This window comes from Leucoraja erinacea, chromosome 12 (genome assembly GCF_028641065.1).
Source record: "Leucoraja erinacea ecotype New England chromosome 12, Leri_hhj_1, whole genome shotgun sequence".
Classification (NCBI taxonomy): Eukaryota; Metazoa; Chordata; class Chondrichthyes; order Rajiformes; family Rajidae; genus Leucoraja; species Leucoraja erinaceus.
Genome location: NC_073388.1, coordinates 56,931,144 through 56,955,523, shown reverse-complemented (window position 1 = coordinate 56,955,523; position 24,380 = coordinate 56,931,144). Strand labels below are relative to the sequence as shown.

Here is a 24,380-nt window from a genome sequence, read left to right as displayed (position 1 = left end):
TTCATCTCCTGAGAGGAAACTTCATTGGGAGAGGTCTTGAACTGAGGGTCAATCTTACACAAGTCCCCAATTAACCGATGGTCTTTTCTCTGCTTTGAATTCCAGATCTATATCACTCCAAATGCGAAACCAGAGGAAAGTATGTGTTTAATGTTCTCTTTTATACTTTTACACTTGAGTGTTTTGAAGTTGCCTATTAGTGACTCAATGCAGAATCAGTCAGTGAATCATAACTGGCTTCATGTTTTTCTTTCAGTGCAATTGACTGAGCTTGGCTTGAGGTTTATGAGGAGATGCATCAATGCAGTGGAGTCCCAAGGTGAGACATTATCTTCCCATTATCAATGAAGCCTTAACTTCTCAAATCAGCGTTGTATTAGAGAAGACCCAAGGACATATTTGCACAGTCTCTCTGGTGTAGCACATGGCAAGAGACGTGCACTGTACCCTAACCCAAGACCTCCCTCCAGCAATGGATTCCTCCCCCTGTCCCCAGCACCGTGGATGGGTGAGATCCAGCAACACACTGCTAATTCAGTCTTCCCTGCCTCCTTCCAAGCCATTTCCCAGGAAGCATGTACTGGAGCAGCCAGTTGGGAAAGCTTGTGTTCCTGGGTGGATATCGGGAAGGAGAAGAATCCCTGGTTGAAAGCCTAGATCTGGTAGAGTGGAATAGTAGAAGTCCATGGCTTAGTTCCCTTCACGGATGCTGCCTGACCCGCAGGTTTCCTCCAGCACTTTGTGTTTCTAGATTAGATTAGATTAGATTCCTTTATTGTCATTCAGACCTTTCAAGGCATACGATGGGCTTGTTTGACCTCCATATTGTCTTACACTGCCTGTACCACCACAGGCCCAGATGGAAAGAGGCAGAGTGGTTTGGGTTATCAGAACAAGCTTCCTTTTCATTTATCTCAATGAAAACCTCTCTAAGAAATAAAAGCAGAGATCAATGTTAAATCCCACTTGAATAAAATTGCAAATTTTGATTTATTTATCTTTGCAGGGATTACTAGCGAGGGTGTTTACAGAACCGTTGGCAGCAGCTTTCAAGTACAGAAACTACTAACTCAGTATTTTGGTGAGAACACTGCTTTTGAAAAAATTACTGCTGCTTTCCTCTGCTGAACATAGAGCAGCCCAAGGAACAATAAAATATTAAATCACAGAGTCTGAAGAAGGATCCCGACTCTAAACGCCACCTATCCATATTCTTCAGAGATGTTGCCTGCCCTGTTGAATTACTCCATAACTTTATCTTTTTTTACCACTCGCTTTAATATTTCACTTCCTCTGAGGGGCATGCATATCAGATACGGCCTGTATAGGTCGTTTGGTACATGGTATTATAGAGATTATATCACTGGATTGGCCATTTTTAGTGCAGTTGAACTGAGAGATACAGCGCGGAAACAGGCCCTTTGGCCCATCAAATCTGTGATGACCAGCGACACCGTACACTAGCACTATCCTACACACAAGGGACAATTTCCAATTTTTACCAAAGCCAATTAACCTACAAAACTGTACGACTTTGGCGTGTTGGAGGAAACCGGAGCACCCGGAGAAAACCGACACAGTCACGGGGAGAACGTACAAACTCCGTACAGACAGCAACTCTACCGCTGAGCCACCGTGCCGCCCTACATGGCTCAATGTACAGATTAGAGTTCAAATCCCACCATTGATTTGGCAAACAATACTAGGAAATAAGTTTGGATTAAAAAGCAAATGTAATTATCAGAAATCTAAGTTTGCCATAAAAGCCCCACTGGTCTTAATGCTTTTCAGGAGATCTGCCATCATCGTTTGGGCCTGGGCCTATGTTTGATGGCAGATCTGAATTAATACAGTTGACTCTCAACTACCTTCTGAAATGCTCAAGTGTAGGGCTAACCAGTAAATGTAAACTTTCCCACAGAGCCCCACTTCCATTGAACGGGAACAGAAAGGTCATTGTGAGTCTCCAGTGTCTCAAACTAGCATTAAGTAGGTTTGTTCAGTTATTAGAACATAGAGCATAAACAGTACAGCACAGAAACAGGCCCTTCTGCCCACAATGTCCATTCTAACATAATGCCAGATTAAATTAATGTTCTCTGCCTGCACAGCACTTGTACCCCTCCATTCCCAGTATCTCTATGTACCTATCTAAAAGCCTCTTAAATGCCACTGTTGTATCTGCCCCCATCACTACCCCCTGTTCTATCTGCCCCCATCAATACCCCATGCAGCCTGTTCTAGGCACCCACCAGCCTCAAGCTTGTCCCACACATCTCCTTTAAGCTTTGTTCCTCTCACCATAAACCTCTAGACTTTGACATTTCCACCCTGGGGGAAAACGTTTTCTGACTGTCTATCCTGTCTCTGCCTCTTATAATTTTATAGTCTCCCCTTAACCTCTGATGTTTCAGAGAAAATATTCCCAAATTTGTCAAACTTCTCCTTGAAGCTAATCCTAATCCAGGCAGCATTCTGGGAAACATCCTTTGAACCCTCCGCAAAGCCTCCATATCCTTCCTATAATGGGCTGGCCAGAACCGCATACAATGCTCCTATTGCGAAGCTGAAACATGCCTTCCTGGCTTTTATGCTCAACGTGGCAAAGCATAACTTTGGTTTTATTCATTTAACTGCCTGTTTTTTGAAAATGAAGATTAAATTGCAGAGGATGATCAGAAAAACACTGCAAATTCTCAGCAGGTCAGGCAGCATCGGAGTAAAAGGGAATAAGGTTAATTTGTCAAAGACCCTTTATCTGAACTCAAAGAGAGAAAATTAAATGAGGTTGCAGGGAAAATGGAGCAGAGATGGATAGTAATAATAATAATAATAATAATAATAAATGTATTTGTATAGCACATTTAAAAACAACTCACGTTGACCAAAGTGCTTTACATCAGTGCAGGTACTAATTTGATACATACAATGGTAGACAGACCCAACAATACATACATAAACTGTTTACAGCACCCCATCAGAGGGGCTCAAAAACACTAGGGAGTAGAAATAGGTTTTGAGCCTCAACTTAAAGGAGTCGATGGAGGGGGCAGTTCTGATGAGGAGCGGAATGCTGTTCCACTGTCTACGTGCTGCAACCGCAAAAGCACGGTCCTAGCTTAAACCTAGGCTGCAGGGATAGTCAGTAGCCTCAAGTCGGCCGACCTGAGGGACCTGGAGGTAGAATGGTGGGTTAGAAGATCTGACAGTGAGGCCTGGTCTGCGAAAGTGATTCAAATGCTTATAGTCTGATTAATAGATTAATGAGGAGTAGTGGTGGAAGTGGGTGGGGGGGGGGGGGGGGGGGGGGGGGGGGGGGGGGGGGGGGGAAGAGAGAGAGACTCACACACAGAGGAATGAATGGACTTGTAAAAGCTATGAACTCACCAAACCGAACCAAATGAGTGAAGTGCCCAACACATTGGCAGTGTCTGTAGAGAGAAAAGGATTAGATAATAAACATAGTCAATTGCCAAGCGACAATCATACAGCAACATTTGTATGAATTCTCCTTGCGTGGTTGTAAGTACAAATCAGAGGATGTGATATATACTGTATATATATATATACTGTAATATATATATATTGCCTATTGTATGTGAATGCCATTTTAGTTATCAGACTGCTTCCTTTTGTTACGTGACAGCCATTTGCCGTTAAATAAAGCTAAAATAACGATAGTTTTATTGAGATAATGTTATCACAATTCTCGCTTAACTGCTGATGTACTAGCTTTGCTCTCAAGCTTAAATTAGTTATCTCTATTTATTACTACCTTATAATACTAGTAGTTAAGGGGCTGTCCCACTTGGGCGACCTAATCCGTGAGTTCTGGCGAGTTTGCCCTAAACTCATACTCGCAGCATGGTCGACACGACGAGGTCGTAGGAGGTCTTCGTAACTCTCCTTCATGCTCGAGAGTGGTCTCCGCGTAGTCGAGGCCTCAGCTAGGTTGCGGCGTATTTTTCAATATGTTAAAATATGCTCACGAGTAAAGAAAGGTCGCCATGGAAAAAAACGATATTTTTTTACTCGTAGGTTTAGTCGATGTAGTAGGTTGTAGTAGGTCGGCATGTTCGTCGTAGGTAATCGAGGGTAGTCGAAGGTAGTCATAGATAGTCTTCATCATAGTCGAAGGGAGGTCGAAGGAGGTCATCTTCACTTTCCACTATTCGGTGTCCAATTTTCCCGAAGTTAGTCGTAGCTAGTTGTAGCTAGTCGAAGCTGGTCTTCCATATAGTCAAAGGAGATCTTCTACATAGTCGAAGGAGGTTGAGACCCTTCTTCAGACTGAGAATCAGGGGAGAGGGAAATTAGAGGGAATTCAGACTGAAGAAGGGTCTCGACCCGAAACGGCACCTATTCCTTTCTCTAGAGATGCTGCCTGACCCGCTGAGTTACTCCAGCACTTTATTTTATGCAGAAGCTGTTTAAACCTGTGCAAGTCCCATAGATTGTCAGGATAGTCAAGGACAGGGTGGATTAGTTTCTTGTACCCATGCTGGACATTATAAAATATTTCAACAGGTTAAGGGGTAACTTGGTAAAGCCAAATGGGTTAACATAAGAAATTAAGACAGAATGGAGCAGTAGCAGGGCAGCCTTACAACTCTGGAGACTTAAGTACAATCCTGATCTCTGGCTGTCCATGGAGTTGGATGATCTATCTGTGACTGGATTTCCACAAAGTACTCTGATTTCATCCAACGTTCTGGTTGGCAACTGTAAAGTACCGCTCATGTAGATGGATGGCAAGAAAATAAGTGGTGAGGGTGAGAGGAGGTGGAAGGATGGAGAATAAGGTTGGTACGGGTGAACCCTTGATGGTTGGCATGGTTGTGGTGGCTGAAATCTGCTTTCATCCAGTGTGATTCTCCAACTAAGACACTACTTCTATCTCTCCCCCACTTGCTGTTTAAAACATGGAGCCGGATAGCAAAGGAACAATATCTGTGCTGAACATGATGCCAGAATAAACTCATCTCTTCTGCTTCCGCAGATCCATATTCCTCCATTCCCTGCATATCCATGTACCTATCTAAAAGCCTCTTAAACACATAACTGTTTCCACCGCCACCCCTGGCAGTACAGTCCAGACACCCACCACTCCCTGTGTAAAATAAATAAAATAACCTTAAGGGGCTGTCCCACTGCAGCGAGCTAATCCACGAGTTTAGAAGAGCTTGCCCTTGACTCAAACTGGCAGCATGGTCAACACGAGGTCCTAGGAGGTCTTTGTAACTCACCTTCATGCTCGAGAATAGTCCCCGCGTACTCGAGGCCTCAGCTAGGTGCCCGTGAGTAAAAATGCCCGTCATGGAAAAAAACTATTTTTTTACTCGTAGGTTTAGTTGAGGTAGGTCGTAGTAGGTCGGCATGTTATTCGTAGGTAACCGAGGGTAGTCAAAGGTAATCGGGGGGGAGTCGAAAGTAAAGCTCGTTGAGAAAAAAAGGTAAGTAAACTGACCGGTAATGTTAAATGCCCGCTAAACTTTATTAAATGTTGTCTGGCGTGTCTCCACTCCTTCTCGCCCCCTTCTCCCCCCCTTCTCCCCCTCTTCCCCCCCTCTCTCCCCCTCCCTCCCCCCCTCTCCCCCTCTCTCCCCTTCTCTCCCCCGCCCTCTCCATGCTCTCTAAAGGACTTACCGTTATGTGCCAGCCATCTTTTACCTTCCTGTTCATCGCGGGTGTGAATTTCAGACAGTGCTCCCCTGCTTTCCCTGGCCCCCGCATTTGCAATGTGTTTGTGTGTATGTGTGTGTGGTCGGTCGATCCAGCTCGTGGTTTTTCAGGCGAGTGCCGTCGAACTTGAAGGCCGAAGACAGACCTCTGAACTCTCGGATTAGGTCGCCGCAGTGGGACAGCCCCTTTACCCCTCTCATCTCCTTGAAACTTTGTTCCTATGACAAAGCTATGCCCTCTACTTTTTGACATTTCCACCCTGGGGACAAACGTTTAGACTGTGTAGCCTATATGTACCACCCATTATTTTATGTGCTTCGATCAGGCTTGTCCAGCCTCTCCATTTAGCTAACACTTATCCTCTTCTCCAGGCAACATTGTAGTCAGTCTGAGGATGGATTCCAACCCGAAACGTCGCTTGTTCTTTTTTCCAGAGATGCTGCCTGACCTGCTGAGCTGCTCCAGCACCTTATGTCCACCTTCAGCATTCTAGTAAACCTCCTCTGCACTCTCCCCAAAAGCCTCCTTATCCTCACTGTAATGGGGGGATGCCAAAACTGCATGCAATACACCTAATGCAGCCTAACCAAGGGCTTTTTCGGGTTGCATCATGACATTTATGCTCGGATACTGAAGCATTTTTGTTGAATTAGAGGATATTTGGCTCCTTCAGAACAGTAGACCGGAAATGAGTGATGAGCTTCTCAGCAAATACCACAATTGGAAATGTGGTGGCAGAAAGTTAACCTGAGCATGCAAAGTTTTAGTGGATCAGATGGTAACGCAAGATTTGAGAAGTAGTTTCTAAACGGGCCATTCTAACCGATATCCCTTGTGTAAATATGGCACGCTGACGTTTTCCATTCCCACTTCCCCTTCCTCTGTTCTACAAACTGGCGATGTAAGCTGGTGATATAGCAAAGTTCCTATGAGTTTAGTTTACTGAGCTAACTGGCTGTAACTGTGCAGTGATTACAGTTCCTGCTTCCTCAGATCTAAACCATCCGGGTGATGTTGACCTGCAGAACAGCGAGTGGGACATAAAGACAATCACCAGCGCACTGAAGCACTACCTCAGGTAGGAAACAACTTGTAGCATCACGCGTACGTTGCTGTTGTCCATTGCACCTCTCATTTTCAGTGGAGGGAAAGAGTGATCTGCAGGTTTTGGCAACTGACCTGCCAGTTACATTTTTTATTGAGATATATTAGACATGGGGACAAGGATAATACTTCAGATTAGCTCAAATCATAAACTTAAGGCGGTAAAGTGGTGCATCTGGCAGAGGATTAGTTTAAGGTACACAAAAAAGCTGGAGAAACTCAGCGGGTGCAGCAGCATCTTTGGAGCGAAGGAAATAGGCAACGTTTCGGGCCGAAACCCTTCTTCAGACTGATCGGGGGTGGGGGAGGGGGGGGGGGGGGGGGCGGGGACAAGAAAGGAAAAAGGAGGAGGAGCCCGAAGGCTGGGGGATGGGAGGAGACAGCAGGGGGACTGAGGAAGGGGAGGAGACAGCAAGGACTAACAAAATTGGGAGAAATCGATGTTCATGCCCCCGGGATGCAGACTCCCCAAACGGAATATGAGCTGCTGTTCCTCCAATTTCCGGTGTTGCTAGCTGTGGCCATGGAGGAGACCCAGGACAGAGAGGTCGGAGACGGAGTGGGAGGGGGAGTTGAAGTGCTGAGCCACCGGGAGGTCAGCTTTGTTATTGCAGACCGAGCGGAGGTGTTCGGCGAAACGATCGCCCAACCTCCGCTTGGTCTCACCGATATAGATCTGCTGACATCTAGAGCAGCGGATGCAATAGATGAGGTTGGAGGCGATGCAGGTAAACCTCTGTCGCACCTGGAACGACTGCTTGGGTCCTTCAACAGAGTCGAGGGGGGAGGTAAAGGGACAAGTGTTGCATCTCTTGCGGTTGCAAGGGAAAGTGCCCGGGGAGGGGGTGGTACAAGAGGGAAGGGAAGAATTGACCAGGGAGTTACGGATGGAGCGGCCTTTGCGGAAGGCAGATATGGGGGGAGATGGGAAGATGTGGCGAGTGGTGGGGTCACGTTGGAGGTGGCGAAACTGACGGAGGATTACTTGTTGTATGTGACGGCTGGTGGGGTGAAAGGTGAGGACTAGGGGGACTCTGCCCTTGTTGCGAGTGCGGGGATGGGGCGAGAGAGCAGTGTTGTCGGGGTATGAAAGAGACCCTGGTGTGAGCCTCATCTATGGTGGAGGAGGGGAACCCCCGTTCCCTGAAGAATGAGGACATTTCAGATGTCCTGGTGTGGAACGCCTCATCCGTGGAGCAGATGCGGCGTAGACGGAGGAATTGGGAGGAGGGGATGGAGTCCTTACAGGAAGCAGGGTGGGAAGAAGTGTAGTTCAGATAGCCATGGGAGTCAGTGGGTTTATAGTGGATGTCGGTCAGAAGTCTATCACCTGCAATAGAGATAGTGAGGTCAAGGAATGGTAGGGAAGTGTCGGAAATGGTCCAGGTGTATTTGAGTGCCGGATGGAAGTTCGTGGTGAAGTGGATGAAGTCAGTCAGTTGTGTGTGGGTGCAGGAGGTGGCACCAAGGCAGTCGTCGATGTAGCGGAGGTAGAGGTCGGGGATGGGGCCCTGGTATGTATTGAACAAGGATTGCTCGACGTAACCGACAAATAGGCAGGCGTAGCTGGGGCCCATGCGTGTGCCCATAGCTACGCCTTGTATTTGGAGGAAATGGGAGGAGTCGAACGTGAAGTTATTGAGGGTAAGGACCAGCTCCGCTAGGCGGAGGAGAGTGTCAGTGGCTGGGTATAGGTTGCTTCTCTGGTCGAGGAAGAACCGGAGGGCTGCGAGACCATCGTGGTGGGGGATGGAGGTGTAGAGTGACTGGACGTCTATGGTGAAGATGAGGGGGTGATGGCCTATAAGGACCAGCTCCACTAGGCTTAGTTTAGTTTAGTTACAGCATGGGAACAGGCCCTTCGGCCCACCGAGTCTGTGCTGACCATACACGTGTTCTATCTTACACATTAGGAACATTTTTTACAGAAGCCAATTTACCAACCAAGCCACGCATCTTTGGGATGTGGGAGAAAACTGGAGCACACTGAGAAAATCCACATGGTCACAGGGAGAACGTAGAAACTCTGGACAGACAGCACCCCAGGTCTCTGGCTCTGTAAGGTAGCAACTTGACTGCTACGCCACTGTGCCACTGCCGCTTAGCACTAGAGACCCAGTGTTTGATCCTGACCTTGGGTGCTACCTGTGTGGAGTTTGCATGTTTTCCATGTGTGTGTGTGTGTGTGTAGATTTCCTCTGGGTGCTTCGGTTTCCTTCCACATCCCTAGAATGTGTGGGTTGTAGGTTAATTGGCCTTTGTAGAATTGGCCCAAGTGTAGGGTGTGGATGAGAAAGTGGGATAACATAGAACTAGTACCGACGGTGATCGATGGCATCCGTTACCATGTGGATTCTCTCAACATAACTCCAAAACTATCTGAAACTAGGAGTCAAGAGTGAGGAGTGTGTAATTGCCAATTGAACCAGAACAACATTCTTTCACACTGCTACATTACACACACCTCAACACAACAAATAAATATACAATAAATTCTGTTTTGTTCAGTTTAGTTTATTGTCATGTGTACCAAGGTACAGGAAAAGCTTTTGTTGCAAATTATCAGTTATTCAAGGGAAACCAGACCATAATAGTGCAAGCCAAAGTACATCGTGGCCATTTCACCGCACATTTGTGCTCGGTCCGCCAAGGCCTACTAGATCTCCCGGTTGCTAACCATTTTAACTCGTCTTCCCATTCCCATACTGATCTTTCTGTGCTGGGCCTCCTCCATTGCCAGAGCAAGGCCACATGCAAACTGGAGGAACAGCACCTCATATTCTGCTTGGGTAGTTTACAGCCCAATAGTATGAAGAATGAATTCTTCACTTTTAGGTAAGTAACCAAAACCTCGACATCCCCCCCGCCCCCCACCTAACCCCACCACTGTCAGATGGCCCCAACTAGAAAGACCCTGGTTTTCAAGGGAAATTGGACATCTTGTTCAGAAAAAGAGGGAGATCTACAATAATGATAGGCAGCATGAAGTAAATGTGGTGTTTGAGGAGTATAAGGAATGTAAAAAGAATCTTAAGAAAGAAATTAGAAAAGCTAAAAGAAGATATGAGGTTGCTTTGGCAAGTAAGGTGAAATTAAATCCAAAGGGTTTCTACAACTATATTAAGGGTTCTATAGTAACTCTATAAGGGAAACTAGTAGAGCAGCTATGGATACTATGAGTTTCAAAGTAAAAGAAGTACTGACACTTTTGAAAAATATAAAAGTGGATAAGTCTCCAGGTCCTGACAGGATATTCCCTAGGACATTGAGGGAAGTTAGTGTAGAAATAGCCGGGGCTATGACAGAAATATTTCAAATGTCATTAGAAATGGGAATAGTCCCCGAGGATTGGCGTACTGCGCATGTTGTTCCATTGTTTAAAAAGGGTTCTAAGAGTAAACCTAGCAATTATAGGCCTGTTAGTTTGACTTCAGTGGTGGGCAAATGAATGGAAAAGATACTTAGAGATAATATATATAAGCATCTGGATAAACAGAGACTGATTAGGAACAGTCAGCATGGAATTGTGCCTGGAAGGTCATGTTTGGCTAATCTTCTTGACATTTTTTAAGAGGTTACTAGGGAAATTGACGAGGGTAAAGCAGTGGATGTTGTCTATATGGACTTTAGTAAGGCCTTTGACAAGGTTCCTCATGGAAGGTTGGTTAAGAAGGTTCAACTGTTGGGTATAAATGCAGGAGTAGCAAGATGGATTCAACAGTGTCTGAATGGGAGAAGCCAGAGGGTAATGGTGGATGGTTGTTTGTCGGGTTGGAGGCAGGTGACTAGTGGTGTGCCTCAGGGATCGGTGTTGGGTCCTTTGTTGTTTGTCATGTACATCAATGATCTGGATGAAGGTGTGGTAAGTTGGATTAGTAAGTATGCAGATGATACCAAGATAGGGGGTGTTGTGGATAATGAAGAGGATTTCCAAAGTCTACAGAGTGATTTAGGCCATTTGGAAGAATGGGCTGAAAGATAGCAGATGGATTTTAATGCTGATAAATGTGAGGTGCTACACTTGGGGCCTGGCGGTGAGAAAGTATAGGACCCAGACACACAGGAGGGTGTTGAGCCCCAGTTCCAGCAGCTTCTCAGCAAGTCTGGTGGGGACTATGGTATTGAAAGCTGAACGGAAGTCTATGAACAGCATCCTCACTTCTGGCTGTCAAGGTGAGAGAGAGCGGTGTGCAGAACTTGGGAGATGGCATCGTCCGTGGATCTGTTCGGACGGTATAGAAGCTGGGATGTAATGTTAGAATTGTACAAGGCATTGGTGAGACCAAATCTGGAGTATGGGGTACAATTTTGGTCGCCCAATTATAGGAAGGATGTCAACAAAATAGAGAGAGTACAGAGGAGATTTACTAGAATGTTGCCTGGGTTTCAACAACTAAGTTACTGAGAAAGGTTGAATAAGTTAGGTCTTTATTCTCTGGAGCGCAGAAGGTTAAGGGGGGACTTGATAGCGGTCTTTGAAATGATGAGAGGAATAGATAAGAATTAATGTGGATCAGCTTTTCCCTTTGAGAATAGGGAAGATTCAAACAAGAGGACATGACTTGAGAATTAAGGGACAGAAGTTTAGGGGTAACATGAAGGGGAACTTCTTTACTCAGAGAGTGGTAGCGGTGTGGAATGAGCTTCCAGTGGAAGTGGTGGAGGCAGGTTCGTTGGTATCATTTAAAAATAAATTGGATAGGCATATGGATGAGAAGGGAATGTAGGGTTATGGTACGAGTGCAGGCAGGTGGGACTAAGGGAAAAAAGATGTCGGCACGGACTTGTAGGGCCGAGATGGCCTGTTTCCGTGCTCTAATTGTTATATGGTTATATAGATGATTACCAATTATTTTCTCCTACCACCCACATTCCTTCCTCTGGCTTCAAAATTCACAACTCTTCTATCCTTATCTCACACCATTTGTCTTTCATCTTTGAGCTTTGTCCTACCATCAGCCTATCAACTCTCACCCCCCCCCCCCCCCCCCCCCCCCCCCCCCCCCTATCAGCTATCACTTGCTTGGCTTTGGCCTCTCCCTCCTATCTTCAAGCTTTCTTACCCCCAACTCTCAGCCAGTCTGGGGAAGGGTCCCAACCCAAACCACCACCTATCCATGTTCTCCAGAGATGCTGCCTGATGTGCTGAGTTACTCCAGTACTTTGTGTCTTTTTTTTCCATGGTGCCACCTTCGTAGTGCAATGTCCATAGGGTTTCCATGCTGAGGTAGGGTTGTGTTAGGGTTTTCTAGGATGCTCAAGAGCCTGACAATTGATGGGGAAAAGCTGTTCTTGAACCTGGTGGTTCTCAGGCTCCTGTTCCATCTTCTTGATAGCAATGATATACAAGCATGGCCAAGATGGTGTGGGTTTCTACTAATATCTGCTTCTTTGAGGCAACGTTTCCTGTAAACCTCTTCACTAGAAGGCGAGTACTCATGATGGGCCAGTCAATGTCCACCACTTCCTGCAGTGCCCTTTGTTTTTGAGCATTCACTTTCCAGAACCAGGCAACCCGTCAGTATGCTCTCTACCATGTGATGAAATAGTGCGGTACGGTCGAGTTGTTGTCCCACAGCACCAGCGACCCGAGTTTGTTCCTAACTACGGCTGCTGTCCGTACAGAGATTGTACATTCTCTCTGTGATCGCATGGGTTTTCCTCCCACACTCCAAAGACGTACAGTTTTGTAGGTAAATTGGCTTTGGTTTAAATTGTAAATTGGCCCTAGTGTGTAGGATAGTGCTCATGTATGGGGATCGCTGGTCGGTGGGCTGAAGGGCCTTGTATCTGTAAACTAAACTAAAGTAAACTAAACCTTTGGAAGTTTGATAGTTTCTCAGAGGTAGAGCCAATATGGTGAGATGATCCAATACATGAAGATGTATAATGGCCGGGATAGGAACAGCTATATCCTGTCAACCCATTATTCCGCTGAACCATCTTGCATAAACTTAATGACAACCTCATCTCAGCACCAAACCATTATTTAATATGCACTACGAAGGTCAGACTGCGTACTTTGGCTTGAAGGTGTCTGACAGCAGACAAATGGGGCTGAAGAAGGGTCTCGACCCGAAACATCACCTATCCATGTTACTCCAGAGATGCTGCCTAACCGGCTGAGTTACTCCAGCACTTTGTGCCTTTTTGTGGATTAAGCAGCCATTGCAGTTCTTTATTTCTACTCATGAATTTCAAAAGGCTAACAGAGACAATAAACTATGAATTGTTGACGCAGTGATTCTATTGGTCTGCTGAAAGAAACTGCTGTAATAGATATCTCAGGGATTGCTTGGGCCTGAGGTAACACTGAGTTTGGACCATTGTGACTGGTTGCTTTGAGATGTGGGCTCTTTCTTTACTTAAAGTCCAAATGAAAGCTGAAAGATAATGGAGCCCTTGAGCCAGGCCAAAATAAAAATGCTCTTTTCTGGCAGGTTCCCTCGACTGGATAGGCACCATGACAATTGACAATAGGTGCAGGAGTAGGCCATTCGGCCCTTCAATTCATTGTGATCATGGCTGATCATCCACAATAAGCTCTGCTTGTGCTTTTAAAGATGAGAGATGCTTTAAACCTGTTCATTTCTATTCCGGAGGGTCATTTGTTATGTTCTCCCTGTAAGTTTGAGTCGATTGCTGAGCAGCAGATGGCAGCTCTCCAGAGCAATTGGTTCCACTTTAGTTTTAATTTTCACTTGGGGATGGTTGGAGAGCACAAGAAAACTAACCGATGTTAATATTACAGCAGCTAAAGAAACACATGTAATGGTTGATGAATAATAATCCATTTGCAGCAATTCGAGCTATTTCATTAAAACAAAATCTCACTTGTATCGCAAACCTTTTCCCCTGCTAACCTGGTAACTGTTGCCTTTGTTTCTCCCTCTGTCCTCCTGTGGTTTTGTTCCTCTTTGGCATATCTTGCCTTTGAGACCGATCTTATTCTGTTTTGACCCCATGCTACTTGGTTCAATGGTGTTTTGTTGTCACGTGTGAAGTGCAAACGCACAGTGAAAATCCTCTTCTTACAAACAGCCCAGTAGAGTTAGTGTCACCATACTTTCCCCGATTAGGAAGTTTCAGAAATAGTCTACTGTGCCCACATCCATTTTCCAAGTGCAGTCCACGCTCCAGTAGTTATGAGTGGTGCCCGATTTCAGGCAAGTTCCCTCCAGGCTTCGGCATCCTTGGTGGAACAACAACCAAAGCCTTCTCCTCACCCGCCCACCTTTGTGTCTCGGGTACCTAGTTCTCGGGTTAGTTCATCGGGATTGAGGCCAACTTGTATCTGCCCTGGTTTTGTGAGTTCCAAGTTCAATGTGGGAACTATAGACCCTTCCACTGCTGGAGCAGAAGGGAGTTGATGGGCCAGAGAGGTGGGACGCAGGTGGCCCCATCCCTCTGCTCAAGCATGTCTTGGGTATGTTGTGTATTATCCTAGTGTGTGGCCTCAAGGTTCACACCACCATCCAGAATTCTCATGTGCCAGAGGTTCTCGGGAGTCAATGGCAATGATGGACCTCAAGGAAGTCTTGAGCGCATCACCAATATTCTCTCTGGAGACATCTCCCCACATTTGAAAGCTAGCAGTAGTGTACATTTCAAGGGTTTGGTATGGAGCATTCAAAGAATGTGATCAGCCCAATGCAGCCAACAGCAGTAATGAGGCATTTAGTGCTGGGGAGGATGATTAGCGCCGGTGTTTTTTATTTGTGATGGTATGCAATAGTAACTCTACAAAGTTAAACATTACCCTACAGACTGGGGATACAGCGCGCTGGGGCAGCGGTAGAGTTGCTGCCTTACAGTGCTTGCACCGCCAGATTCCTGGGTTTGATCCGGCTACGGGTGCTGTCTGTTCGGAGTTGGCGCATTCTCCCTGTGACTGCGTGGGTTTTCTCTGAGATCTTTGGTTTCCTCCCACACTCCAAAGACGTACTGGTTTGTAGGTTAATTGGCTTGGTGCATGTATAAGTTGTCCCTAGTGTGTGTAGGATAGTGTTAGTGTGCGGGGATCGCTGGATGGTGTGGACTTGGTGGGCCGCAGGTCCTGTTTCCACGCTGTATCTCTAAACTAAACTAAACGGAACTAAATCATCATAGGACGCCACAGTAGCACAGCGGTAGACTCGCTGCCTTAGAGCGCCCGAGACCTAGGTTTGATCCTGACTATGGGTGCTGTCTGTGCGGAGTATGCACGTTCTCCCTGTGACCACGTGGGTTATCTGATTTCCTGCTGCACCAGGAACTTGTAGGTGAATTGTCCCTCGCAGGCACGGAAATCGCTATCAAAACATGGGGGCGGGGGAACGACACAATTTCTTGACAGCCGCGCGCGCGCATGCGCACATACACACATGCACGTGTATGCGCACACACGCGAGACTTCGGCCGTGGGCCCTGTGGATGGTAACATCGGAAGCTGACCTGGTTGGTGACTGACACCGAACTCCAGCAACAGCGTCCGATTCGGCCCATTTGTGGGGGCTTTCATTAGCCGGCGGGGGCTTCAACATCGGGAGCCTTGATCGCCTCGATGCTGTATGTCTAACTAACTTATTTTGTTATCTGGCCATGTCACATGTATGTTTATTAATCGTGACACATTTTGGCTTACAACAAAACACAGGGACTGGCTTGCTCATTTTTATTGTTCCAGTAAGTTTGGAGGGTTTTGCCAAAGCAGCATTCTTGTTAGATTGCTGACTGTTCAGCCTCTCTCTGGACTCCAAGCTACAGGGAACTGTAAATCCTACTCTCGCCTTTCATGCAAACCATCACCCCATCTCCAGGCCAGTTCTCCACCCAAGTCCTCACGTGCTGTTTTCCATTGACTCTGATGGCCGTTGCATAACGACTGCAGCTCATGCAAAGCACTGGACCAGTGTTGAGCCTCAACACAAAATGTTGTCTAGCCATCTGCCTCCACAGATGCTGCCTTCCAGCTCCTGCAGCACAGTATTTTCTTGCTCCAAATCCCCATATCTGCAGTTTCTCGTGTCTCCCTGAATCAATACCTGTTCAGGTAGTTCTCTGACCTGCACTCTGTCCTGTTCCTGGACATTTCATATTTAGGGTTTCCTAGTCCTGCTTGCATACATTTCACTGGATCCAGTCCCACAATTCTGGAAATATAGCATTTGTCCAAACTATGCCCCTGTTTCCTTCCCGATCTCAGCCACGCATTACAGTAAAATGTTGGCAATTGAAGTTTTCACATTAACGGATGAGGTGTGTTTCATAGCTCTGGGACTGTACTCGCTGGAGTCCTGAAGGATAAGGGGGATCCCATTGAAACTTACCGAATAATGAAAGGCCTTATAGAGTGAATGTGGAAAATATGTTTCCAGTGATGAGAAAGTCTAGAACCAGAGGACTCAGCCTTAGAATAAAGACATACCTTTAGAATGGAGATGAGGAGGAATTTCTTTACCACAGGGTGAATCTATGGAACAGATGACAGTCAAGGCTGAGTCATTGGGTATTTTAAGAGGAGACTGATAGGTTCTTGATCAGGAAGGGCTGCAAAGGTTGTGGGGAGAAGTCAGGAGAATGGGGTTGAGAAGGAAAAGTAGATCCGCCATGATTGAATGGGGGAGTAGATTCAATGGGCTCAATGGCCTAATTTTACTCCAATGTCTTATGGTCTTATTCTGTTTGCAATTCACTGAATTCCATCCTTAATGGTCTTTGCATTTTCACCACCCTTGTATTCCTCTTAATACCGGCCTTTTTCTTCCCCCAAGCAGCTTATTGTATTGGCTCCCTGCCAACCGCTGCCTGATTTCATTTCTTTGAAGAGTTTCTAGCTGCTTTTGATATTAAACATGTAGTAGATCTTCTACTTTGTGTCATGACCTCCTTGCCCACCCGCCTCGTCATCACTCCCAACACTTGCACCATCCCATTTCTGTAAACAAAAAGGTCTAAATGTCCTTGCTGAAGCAATGTGCATCCTTTGAATCTTAGTTTCTGATCCTTCCTTTGGACTGCCTTCCTCTACTGTAGGACATTTCATTAAGGGTTTGCAGCTTGAGTTGGCTCCAAAGGCAATTATCTTCTCTGTCAAATGCCAGTCCAGAATAAATGCAATCAATCATTAACGTCAGCGATACAGCTCAAGGTGTTTTTGTGCATCAATGCAATAAATTGCAGAGCGAACACCTTGCAACAATCCTCCTGTAACACAAAAAAAGGTTCTAAATGTCCTTGAAGCAATGCTCTGATCCTTCGTTTGGACGCCTCCTCTTACTGTAGGACATTTTGGGCATGCAATGGAAATGCAATCAATCAATTAACGTGATGCCTGAGCACTCTTAGTGATGTCAGTGATGGGATGCACTCTTAGATGGCAAGATGGCAAGATCATATTGTTGCGTTTCATTGTAATTGGAAGTCTAAAACCAGGGTTACATGATGAATTGTACAGTTGTGACGGCCTAATCAGGGACGCAGGATGTAAAGAGGTGGTTTACATCTACGTTGTGTGGTAGAGGATATGTTGTAGTTGAATGCACCAAATGGAAATGAGAGACAAAGACGTCAGACGTTAGAGATACAGCGTGGAAACAGATCCTTTGGCCCACTGCGTCCACGTCAACCAGCGATCATCCTCTACGCTAACCTACACACTAGGGACAATTTAACAATTTTTGCTGAAGCCAGTTAACTTCCAAACCTGTACGTTTGTGGAGTATGGGAGGAAACGTGAGCATCCGGGGAAAACCCACGTGGTCACAGGGAGAACGTATGAACTCCATACAGATAGCGTATGTTGTCAGGATCGAACCTGGGTTCAAGGCAGCAACTCTATATCGTTGTTGCACAACCTTTTATCTTGCCAGACACTTTTCGTAATTCGGAGGCTTTCGGAATGGAATTTTTAGCGTAGATTTAAACGGGTTAGGCGTGCTCGGGCATCGCGAATTTGCTCTGCGAGATATCGCGAGTTAGTGTTCAATGGGTTGTTTCTTGCAGAATAGGAGAGAATAGGGAGGGTTAGGCTGGGATCATTCTCTGCGAGATAATCTTAGTGTGGGAGACAAGTGTAGGAGAGGTGTACTGACTGTGTGGGCAGAACTTTGGAAGTGATTGCCTACCATTCTCAAAAGCCGCTGTGTCTCCCTGTCCCTCCAACTCCAGAGGAATCCACTCCCCGATGGGCCGCTACGGCGACAAGTGGCAGTTCGCCCACAGCCCGAGCTGCGCCACCCCAAGAACAAGACGTACCTTGCACACCATCAGCTTCTGCCCCTATGGGGAGCGTGTTCCTCTGGAGTTGGAGCGGGGCTGGGCTGGAGTTGCTGATCTGGGATCTCCGTGCTTGCAGTGGGCCTGGGGGTCGGTGTCCCGATGAAGGGGCGCAGTTCAGACTGTGGGCGAACTGCCACTTATCGCTGTAGCGGCCCATCGGGGAACGGCTTCTGGTGGTCCTGACGTATTCGGCCACCCTTCTGTACAGGGGCTGAGACTGGGAACTGTACCGCCCTTGCAGGTGAGCAGGAGAGTGGGGTTGTTTGCAGTTGCAGAGGGAGGGGGCAAGGGCGGTACAGTTCCCAGTCTCAGCTCCTGTCCAGGGGGGTGGCCGGAGACGTCAGGACCAACAGGAACCCACTCCCCGATGGGCCGCTACAGCGACAAGTGGCAGTTCGCCCACAGCCCGAGCTGCGCCCCCTCATCCGCAACCCGGGTTCCTCTGGAGTTGGAACGGGGTTGGGCTAGAGTTGCTGCTGGCTGTGAGTCTCCGGGATCTCCGTGCTTGCAGTCGGTGTCCCGTTGGTCCTGACGTCTCCAGCCACCCCCCTGTACAGGAGCTGAGACTGTGAACTGTACCGCCCTTGCCCCCTCCCTCTGCAACTGCAAACAACCCCACTCTCCTGCTCACCTGCAAGGGCGGTACAGTTCCCAGTCTCAGCTCCTGTACAGGGGGGTGGCCGGAGACGTCACAGCCCGAGCTGCGCCCCCTCATCTGCAACCCCAAGAACAAGACGCACCTTGCACACCATCAGCTTCTGTCCCTACGGGAAGCGTGTTCCTCTGGAATTGGAACGGGGCTGGGCTGCTGCTGGCTGTGGGTCTCTGGGATCTCCGTGCTTGCAGTGGGCCTGGGGGTCGGTGTCCCGTTGGTCCTGACGTCTCCGGTGACTGGTACTGACCTGCTGGCTGGCATCGCCGACATGAAAACAGTGCAAAGCCCCCGCGCCGGTGCAATGGGCGGGGAACTGGAGAGGGGAGGGAAGGGGTCACACACATGGCTGGGAAGCAGAGGGGTGTAGGTGGGGTGAAACTGAAGGCAGCGACAATCTGCTACTGCCTGCCCGTTAAAACGTTCCCACGCAAGACTCACGATACACTGTGTATCGTGAGTCTACCGTGGGAACTTTTTAACTCAGCGGGCAGGCAGCAGCAGATTGTCAATTATTAACCCTCCCGCGCAATATACCCTCACCTCTTTTGTGAATGGGGATTTAGTTCCCCTTTCTTCGAGGACCGACCGGAGGTTCCGCTGTCACCTCTGCGGGCCGCCCTCGGTGAACGTCTTCAAGGACCTTTCTTCAAGGACTGAAAAAATGTCCGCTATTCGGAGCTTTTCGTTATTTGGATCTTCGGATAAAAGGTTGTGCACCTGTGTTGCCCCTAAAGAGTAGAAAAATTGGCGAGGAGTTCTTCCACATCCCGAAGATCACCAGCTAAATATCTTTCCAGTCTAAAGAATGGTCCCGACCTGAAACCCCTTCCCCGTTCATTCCTTCCCCAGATGCTGTCTGAACCGCTGAGTTCCTCCAGCACTTTGTGTTTTGCTCCAGATTCCAGCAGCTGTAGATTCAGGTGCACCCAGCTCTCTTCCACTAACCGAGTTTGTGATGTTGAGAAGGGGAAAGCATTTAATTATTTTCATAGCCGATAGAAATTATTTTGAATAATCATCCTTTCAGCAATCCTTATTCCTGGGGACATTCTCGAGGCCATTGTTTTCATTCACTCTCATGTAGAGGTGATAGGTGAATATCCATCAACAACTGACCCTTGCGTATCTCTAGCCTCCCTCTCCCTTGAAGAAGGGTCTCAACCTGAAACACCACCCATTCCTTCTCTCTGGAGATGCTGCTGCCTGTCCTGCTGAATTACTCCTGCATTTCCTTCGGTGTAAACCAGCATCTAAAGGTTCCTTCCTACACAGCATTATTTAATAACAGGTTTAAAACTGTACCTTAGTCATGGGCAGAGGCGTCACATGATCTGAGTTTAGAGCTGAAAAGTAAAGTGCCGGAGGAGCTCAGTGAGTCAGTCAGCATCTATGGAGGGAGATGGGGAGTTGCCCTATGGAATGGCAGAGGAAGACTGGCTCCAGTTCAGCAGTGGAGCTGACGAGGGGTGGGGACCGGAGGTTGTAAATGCAGGATTGTTCCGTGTCCTGTGATTCATTTCCCTTCACTTTTACTCTGAATCTGTGAATCCTTCAGTCCCCATCATCACTGACTGCCCTCAGATCTAATGTCCATCTAAAACACACCATGGGAAATAAATGCCAAATAACATCTATACTTCTGGATAGCTTACTTTAGTTTAAAGATGCAGCATGGAAACAGCCCTTATGTCCACCAGCTCCATGCCCATCACACGTTCACCCTAGTTCCATGTTATTCCACTTCCTTATCCACCCCCTTCACACTAGGAGCGATTTACAGAGGTCAATTAATCTATAAACCCACATGTCTTTGGGATGTGGGAGGAAACCCACATGGTCACAGGGAGAAGGTGCAAACTCCACATAGACAGCACTTGAGATGGGGAATGTACCCGGGTCTCTGGTGGCTGTGAGGGGGAAGGCTCTACCGGGGTGCACCATCGTGCCGCCCTTTTCTATAACCTCATTTGGTAGAATGGTAAACGTATTGGGAGATAAAGCTCTTCCCTCAGAACCCGACTGCTAACTTTCCCAGTGCGAGGGTTTACTCTTTAACCTGAGACTTTGTTAGTCATGCATTTACTGCTGAAATGTAAACCTGTTTATGTGGAACGTGCCTGCGAAAACATGTAAGCACAAAGTACGACTTGGAAAGTCAAGAGGCTGCAGATGCTGAAATCTGGAACAAAATAGCAAACTACTCGAGGATCTCAGCAGGTCAGGCAGCATCTGTGGAGGGAAATGGGCAACCCATGTTTTGGGTTGGGACTGAAAGAGTCGAGGGGAGATAACAGTATTGAGGGGGAGGGGTGGGACTGGAGCTGACAAGCAGGAGGTGGAACCAGACGAGGAAGGGTTAAATTGGGGAGGGAAGGGTAGAAATAGCGGCAGAAGCAGGGAGGTGAAAAGTGGAGGCAACAAAGGGCTGTGGATGATGGAATCTGATGGGTAGGTGAAGGTGGTGAAGTAGGTGAAGGCTAGGACCAAATGTGAGCGGTGGGATGTGGGGATATGGGAGTAGTGAGGGGAAGGGGAGCAACTGGGTGCAGTGTGCGAGCGATTGGCAGATGGAATAGGTGGGTGAAGGGAAATAAATTGGGTTGGAAGGAACTGCAGATGCTGATTTCAACCGAATATAGACGCAAAACGTTGGAGTAACTCAGCGAGTCAGACAGCATTTCAGTAACTCAGCGGGTTTGACCAGCTTTTTGTGTCTTAGCTCCGAAATAAATTGGGTGATGGGGGCTTGCGGGGATGCAGTTGGAAAGAAGGGCGTGTGTGGGAGAACCTGAGTAGATCAAAATGAAAGATAAAGGACAAAGGAGAAGTAGGTTACCTGACATTGAGAATACATTGCTCATGCCAGTGGATAGTCACAAAAAGCTGGAGTAACTCAGCGAGACAGGCAACATCCCTGTAGAGAAGGAATGGGTGATGTTTCGGGTCGAGACCCTTGTTCATGACAGTGGGTTGTAGACGACCCAGGCCTGGCTGTGGAGGAAGCCAAGGACAGAGAGGTCAGTCTGGGAACGGGAATGGCCATTTGTGTATTGCTGACCTGAGTTTTCCCACTAGTGATCATTGCTAATTCTGCACGTGTATTTGCTCTTCCCGCATGGCTGTGCAGGTTTTGCACGAGAGTCAAAGAAGGAATTGTGGAATTTATGAACATTATTTATCGTTCTGTTTTGTTGCAAAACTGTACCTTTTGTCTTGAATAAAGAATGAAATCCACTCTCGGTTCAATACAGGAATCTTGAAGAGCCAGTGATGACTTACAAGCTGCACAAAGAAATCCTCTCGGCATCCAGTAAGTTTCACATCCTGTTCTTCATGTTAACTAACTACATACATCGGTTGGAAGGGAAACGCAATAAACTGCAGATTGCGGAACCGTGAGCAAAAATATAAAGTGCTGGATGAACGGAGCAGATCTGGCAGCAACTGTGGGGTAAAATGTTTTTGAGGTCAGGATCCTTCTTCACACTGAAAGATCCTGACCCGAAATATTGTCTGTTCACTTCCGTTCACTGAAGCTGCCTCGCTGGCTGAGTTCCACCAACACTTTATATTTTTGCATCAGTTAGTACGCCTGTTGCCCAAATTACATCAAAGTATTTCCTGGGTTTTGACTTCAAGTCACTGATCGTAATGATAATCCGCAGTTGATCTCGACTATGGTGAAGTGGTGGAGGAAAGTATGCCAGGATTTCTCACTGTGACTAGTATTCAACAGTCTTTTCTGTGCTGGCACACATTGAATGATTGTTTAAACGGGTGGTCTGATATTGACAGTATCGCCAGTGTTTTTCTTTTTGGGGATAGTGTGGTTTATTTATCGCCTTGGACTTGTTTTCCCATCTGCTGAGATCATGGCTGATCTGTGACCCAAGTCAAACTATTTACCTTGACCGTCCCCATACTCACCTCCACTACCCAATGTCATTTAGAGTCTCACAGCATGGAAACAGGCCCTTCGCCCCAACTTGACCATGCCGACCAACATGCCCCAACTACACTAATCCCACTTGACCCTCTAAACCCATGCTATCCATGTACTTGTCCAAATGTCTTTTAAATGTTGTGATAGCACCTGCCTCCACTCCCTTCTCTTGGAGCTTGTTCCATATACATACCACCCTTTGTGTAAAAACAAAAGTTGGTTAATAAAATCTATCAGTCTTGGGTCAAAAATTAAGAATGTCAACTTTCTTTATGGAAGAGTTCCAAACTTCAATCATCCTTTGTATGAAAAAGTGTTTCATAAGTTCAGTGAACTATGTTTTTAAGACTTTCCCTTGAGCTTTAGATTCCCCCAATGAATTGAAACCGATTCTCTTTACCCTTTTTGATTTATGCCATGATATCTTGAATGCCATTCCATCATCACTTAACCTTCCAGTGCCTTTCTTCCATCTAGACCATAGAAACATAGAAAATAGGTGCAGGAGTAGGCCATTCGGCCCTTCGAACCTGCACCGCCATTCGATATGATCATGGCTGATCATCCAACTCAGTATCCCATCCCTGCCTTCTCTCCATACCCCCTGATCCCTTTAGCCACAAGGGCCACATCTAACTCCCTCTTAAATATAGCCAATGAACCAGCCTCAACTACCTTCTGTGGCAAAGAATTCCACAGATTCACCACTCTCTGTGTAAAAAATGATTTTCTCATCTCGGTCCTAAAAGACTTCCCTCTTATCCTTAAACTGTGACCCCTAGTTATGGACTTCCCCAACATCGGGGATAATCTTTCTGCATCTAGCCTGTCCAACCCTTTAAGAATTTTGTAAGTTTCTATAAGATCACCTCTCAATCTTCTAAATTCTAGCGAGTACAAGCCGAGTCTATCCAATCTTTCTTCATAAGACAGTCCTGCCATCCCAGGAATCAGTCTGGTGAAGCTTCTCTGTACTCCCTCTATGGCAAGAATGTCTTTCCTCAGATTAGGAGACCAAAACTGTACGCAATACTCCAGGTGTGGTCTCACCAAGACCCTGTAGCTACCAGGATGATAAGGGCCCACAAGATTCCAGGCCTAGTCTAGACAGGTCTTTGAGTAACACATACAGTTCTGGTCGCCCCATTACAGGAAAGATGTGGAGGCTTTAGAGAGGGTGCAGAAGCCATTTACCAGAATCATGCCTGTATAAGGGGTATTAGCTACAAGGAGAACTTGGATTGTTTTTCCTGGATAGTCAGAGGTTTTGAGGGGTCACCTGATAGAAGTGCACTAAATTATGGGGGGCCTAGATTGGATAGACGTTCAGAATCGAAGGCTAGAGGGCATAGCTGAAAGGTGAAAGGGACAAAGTTTAAAGGAGATGCATGAAGCAGATATTTACCTTGCACACAATGAATGATGGGTACTTGGAATCGCAGCCAGGGGTGGCGGTGGAGGCCAAAATGATGGAGACTTAGATAGGCACATGAAATTGGAGGGTTATGGATCACGTGCAGGAAGAGGAGATTAGTTTAACTAATCATGTTCGGCACGGACATTGTGGGCCAAATGAATTGTTCCTGTGTTGTACTGTGCTATGTTCTATGTATCATCTGGAATGTAGATGCCACTGACAAGGCCAGTCATTTTTATTTCCAGACCATTTTTGACCTAGAGGTGCGGGTGGTTGTTGTTAACTGAAAATCATCCAACACAGACATAGGCTCTTCGGCC

At 46.8% G+C, this 24,380-nt stretch overlaps 1 protein-coding gene across 2 annotated transcripts in view; it reads left to right on the top strand.

Annotated features, from left to right (window-relative positions):
- The window catches only part of LOC129702392 (oligophrenin-1-like), a 276,035-nt gene that overhangs the window by 169,106 nt on the left and 82,549 nt on the right, over positions 1-24,380 (top strand). For both annotated transcript variants that reach the window (XM_055644172.1, XM_055644171.1), the window contains exons 12-16: positions 106-139; positions 257-319; positions 1,007-1,081; positions 6,676-6,760; positions 21,952-22,010. In XM_055644172.1, the coding sequence (XP_055500147.1) occupies positions 106-139; positions 257-319; positions 1,007-1,081; positions 6,676-6,760; positions 21,952-22,010 (316 nt within the window). The remainder of the gene's footprint in view (positions 1-105; positions 140-256; positions 320-1,006; positions 1,082-6,675; positions 6,761-21,951; positions 22,011-24,380) is intronic.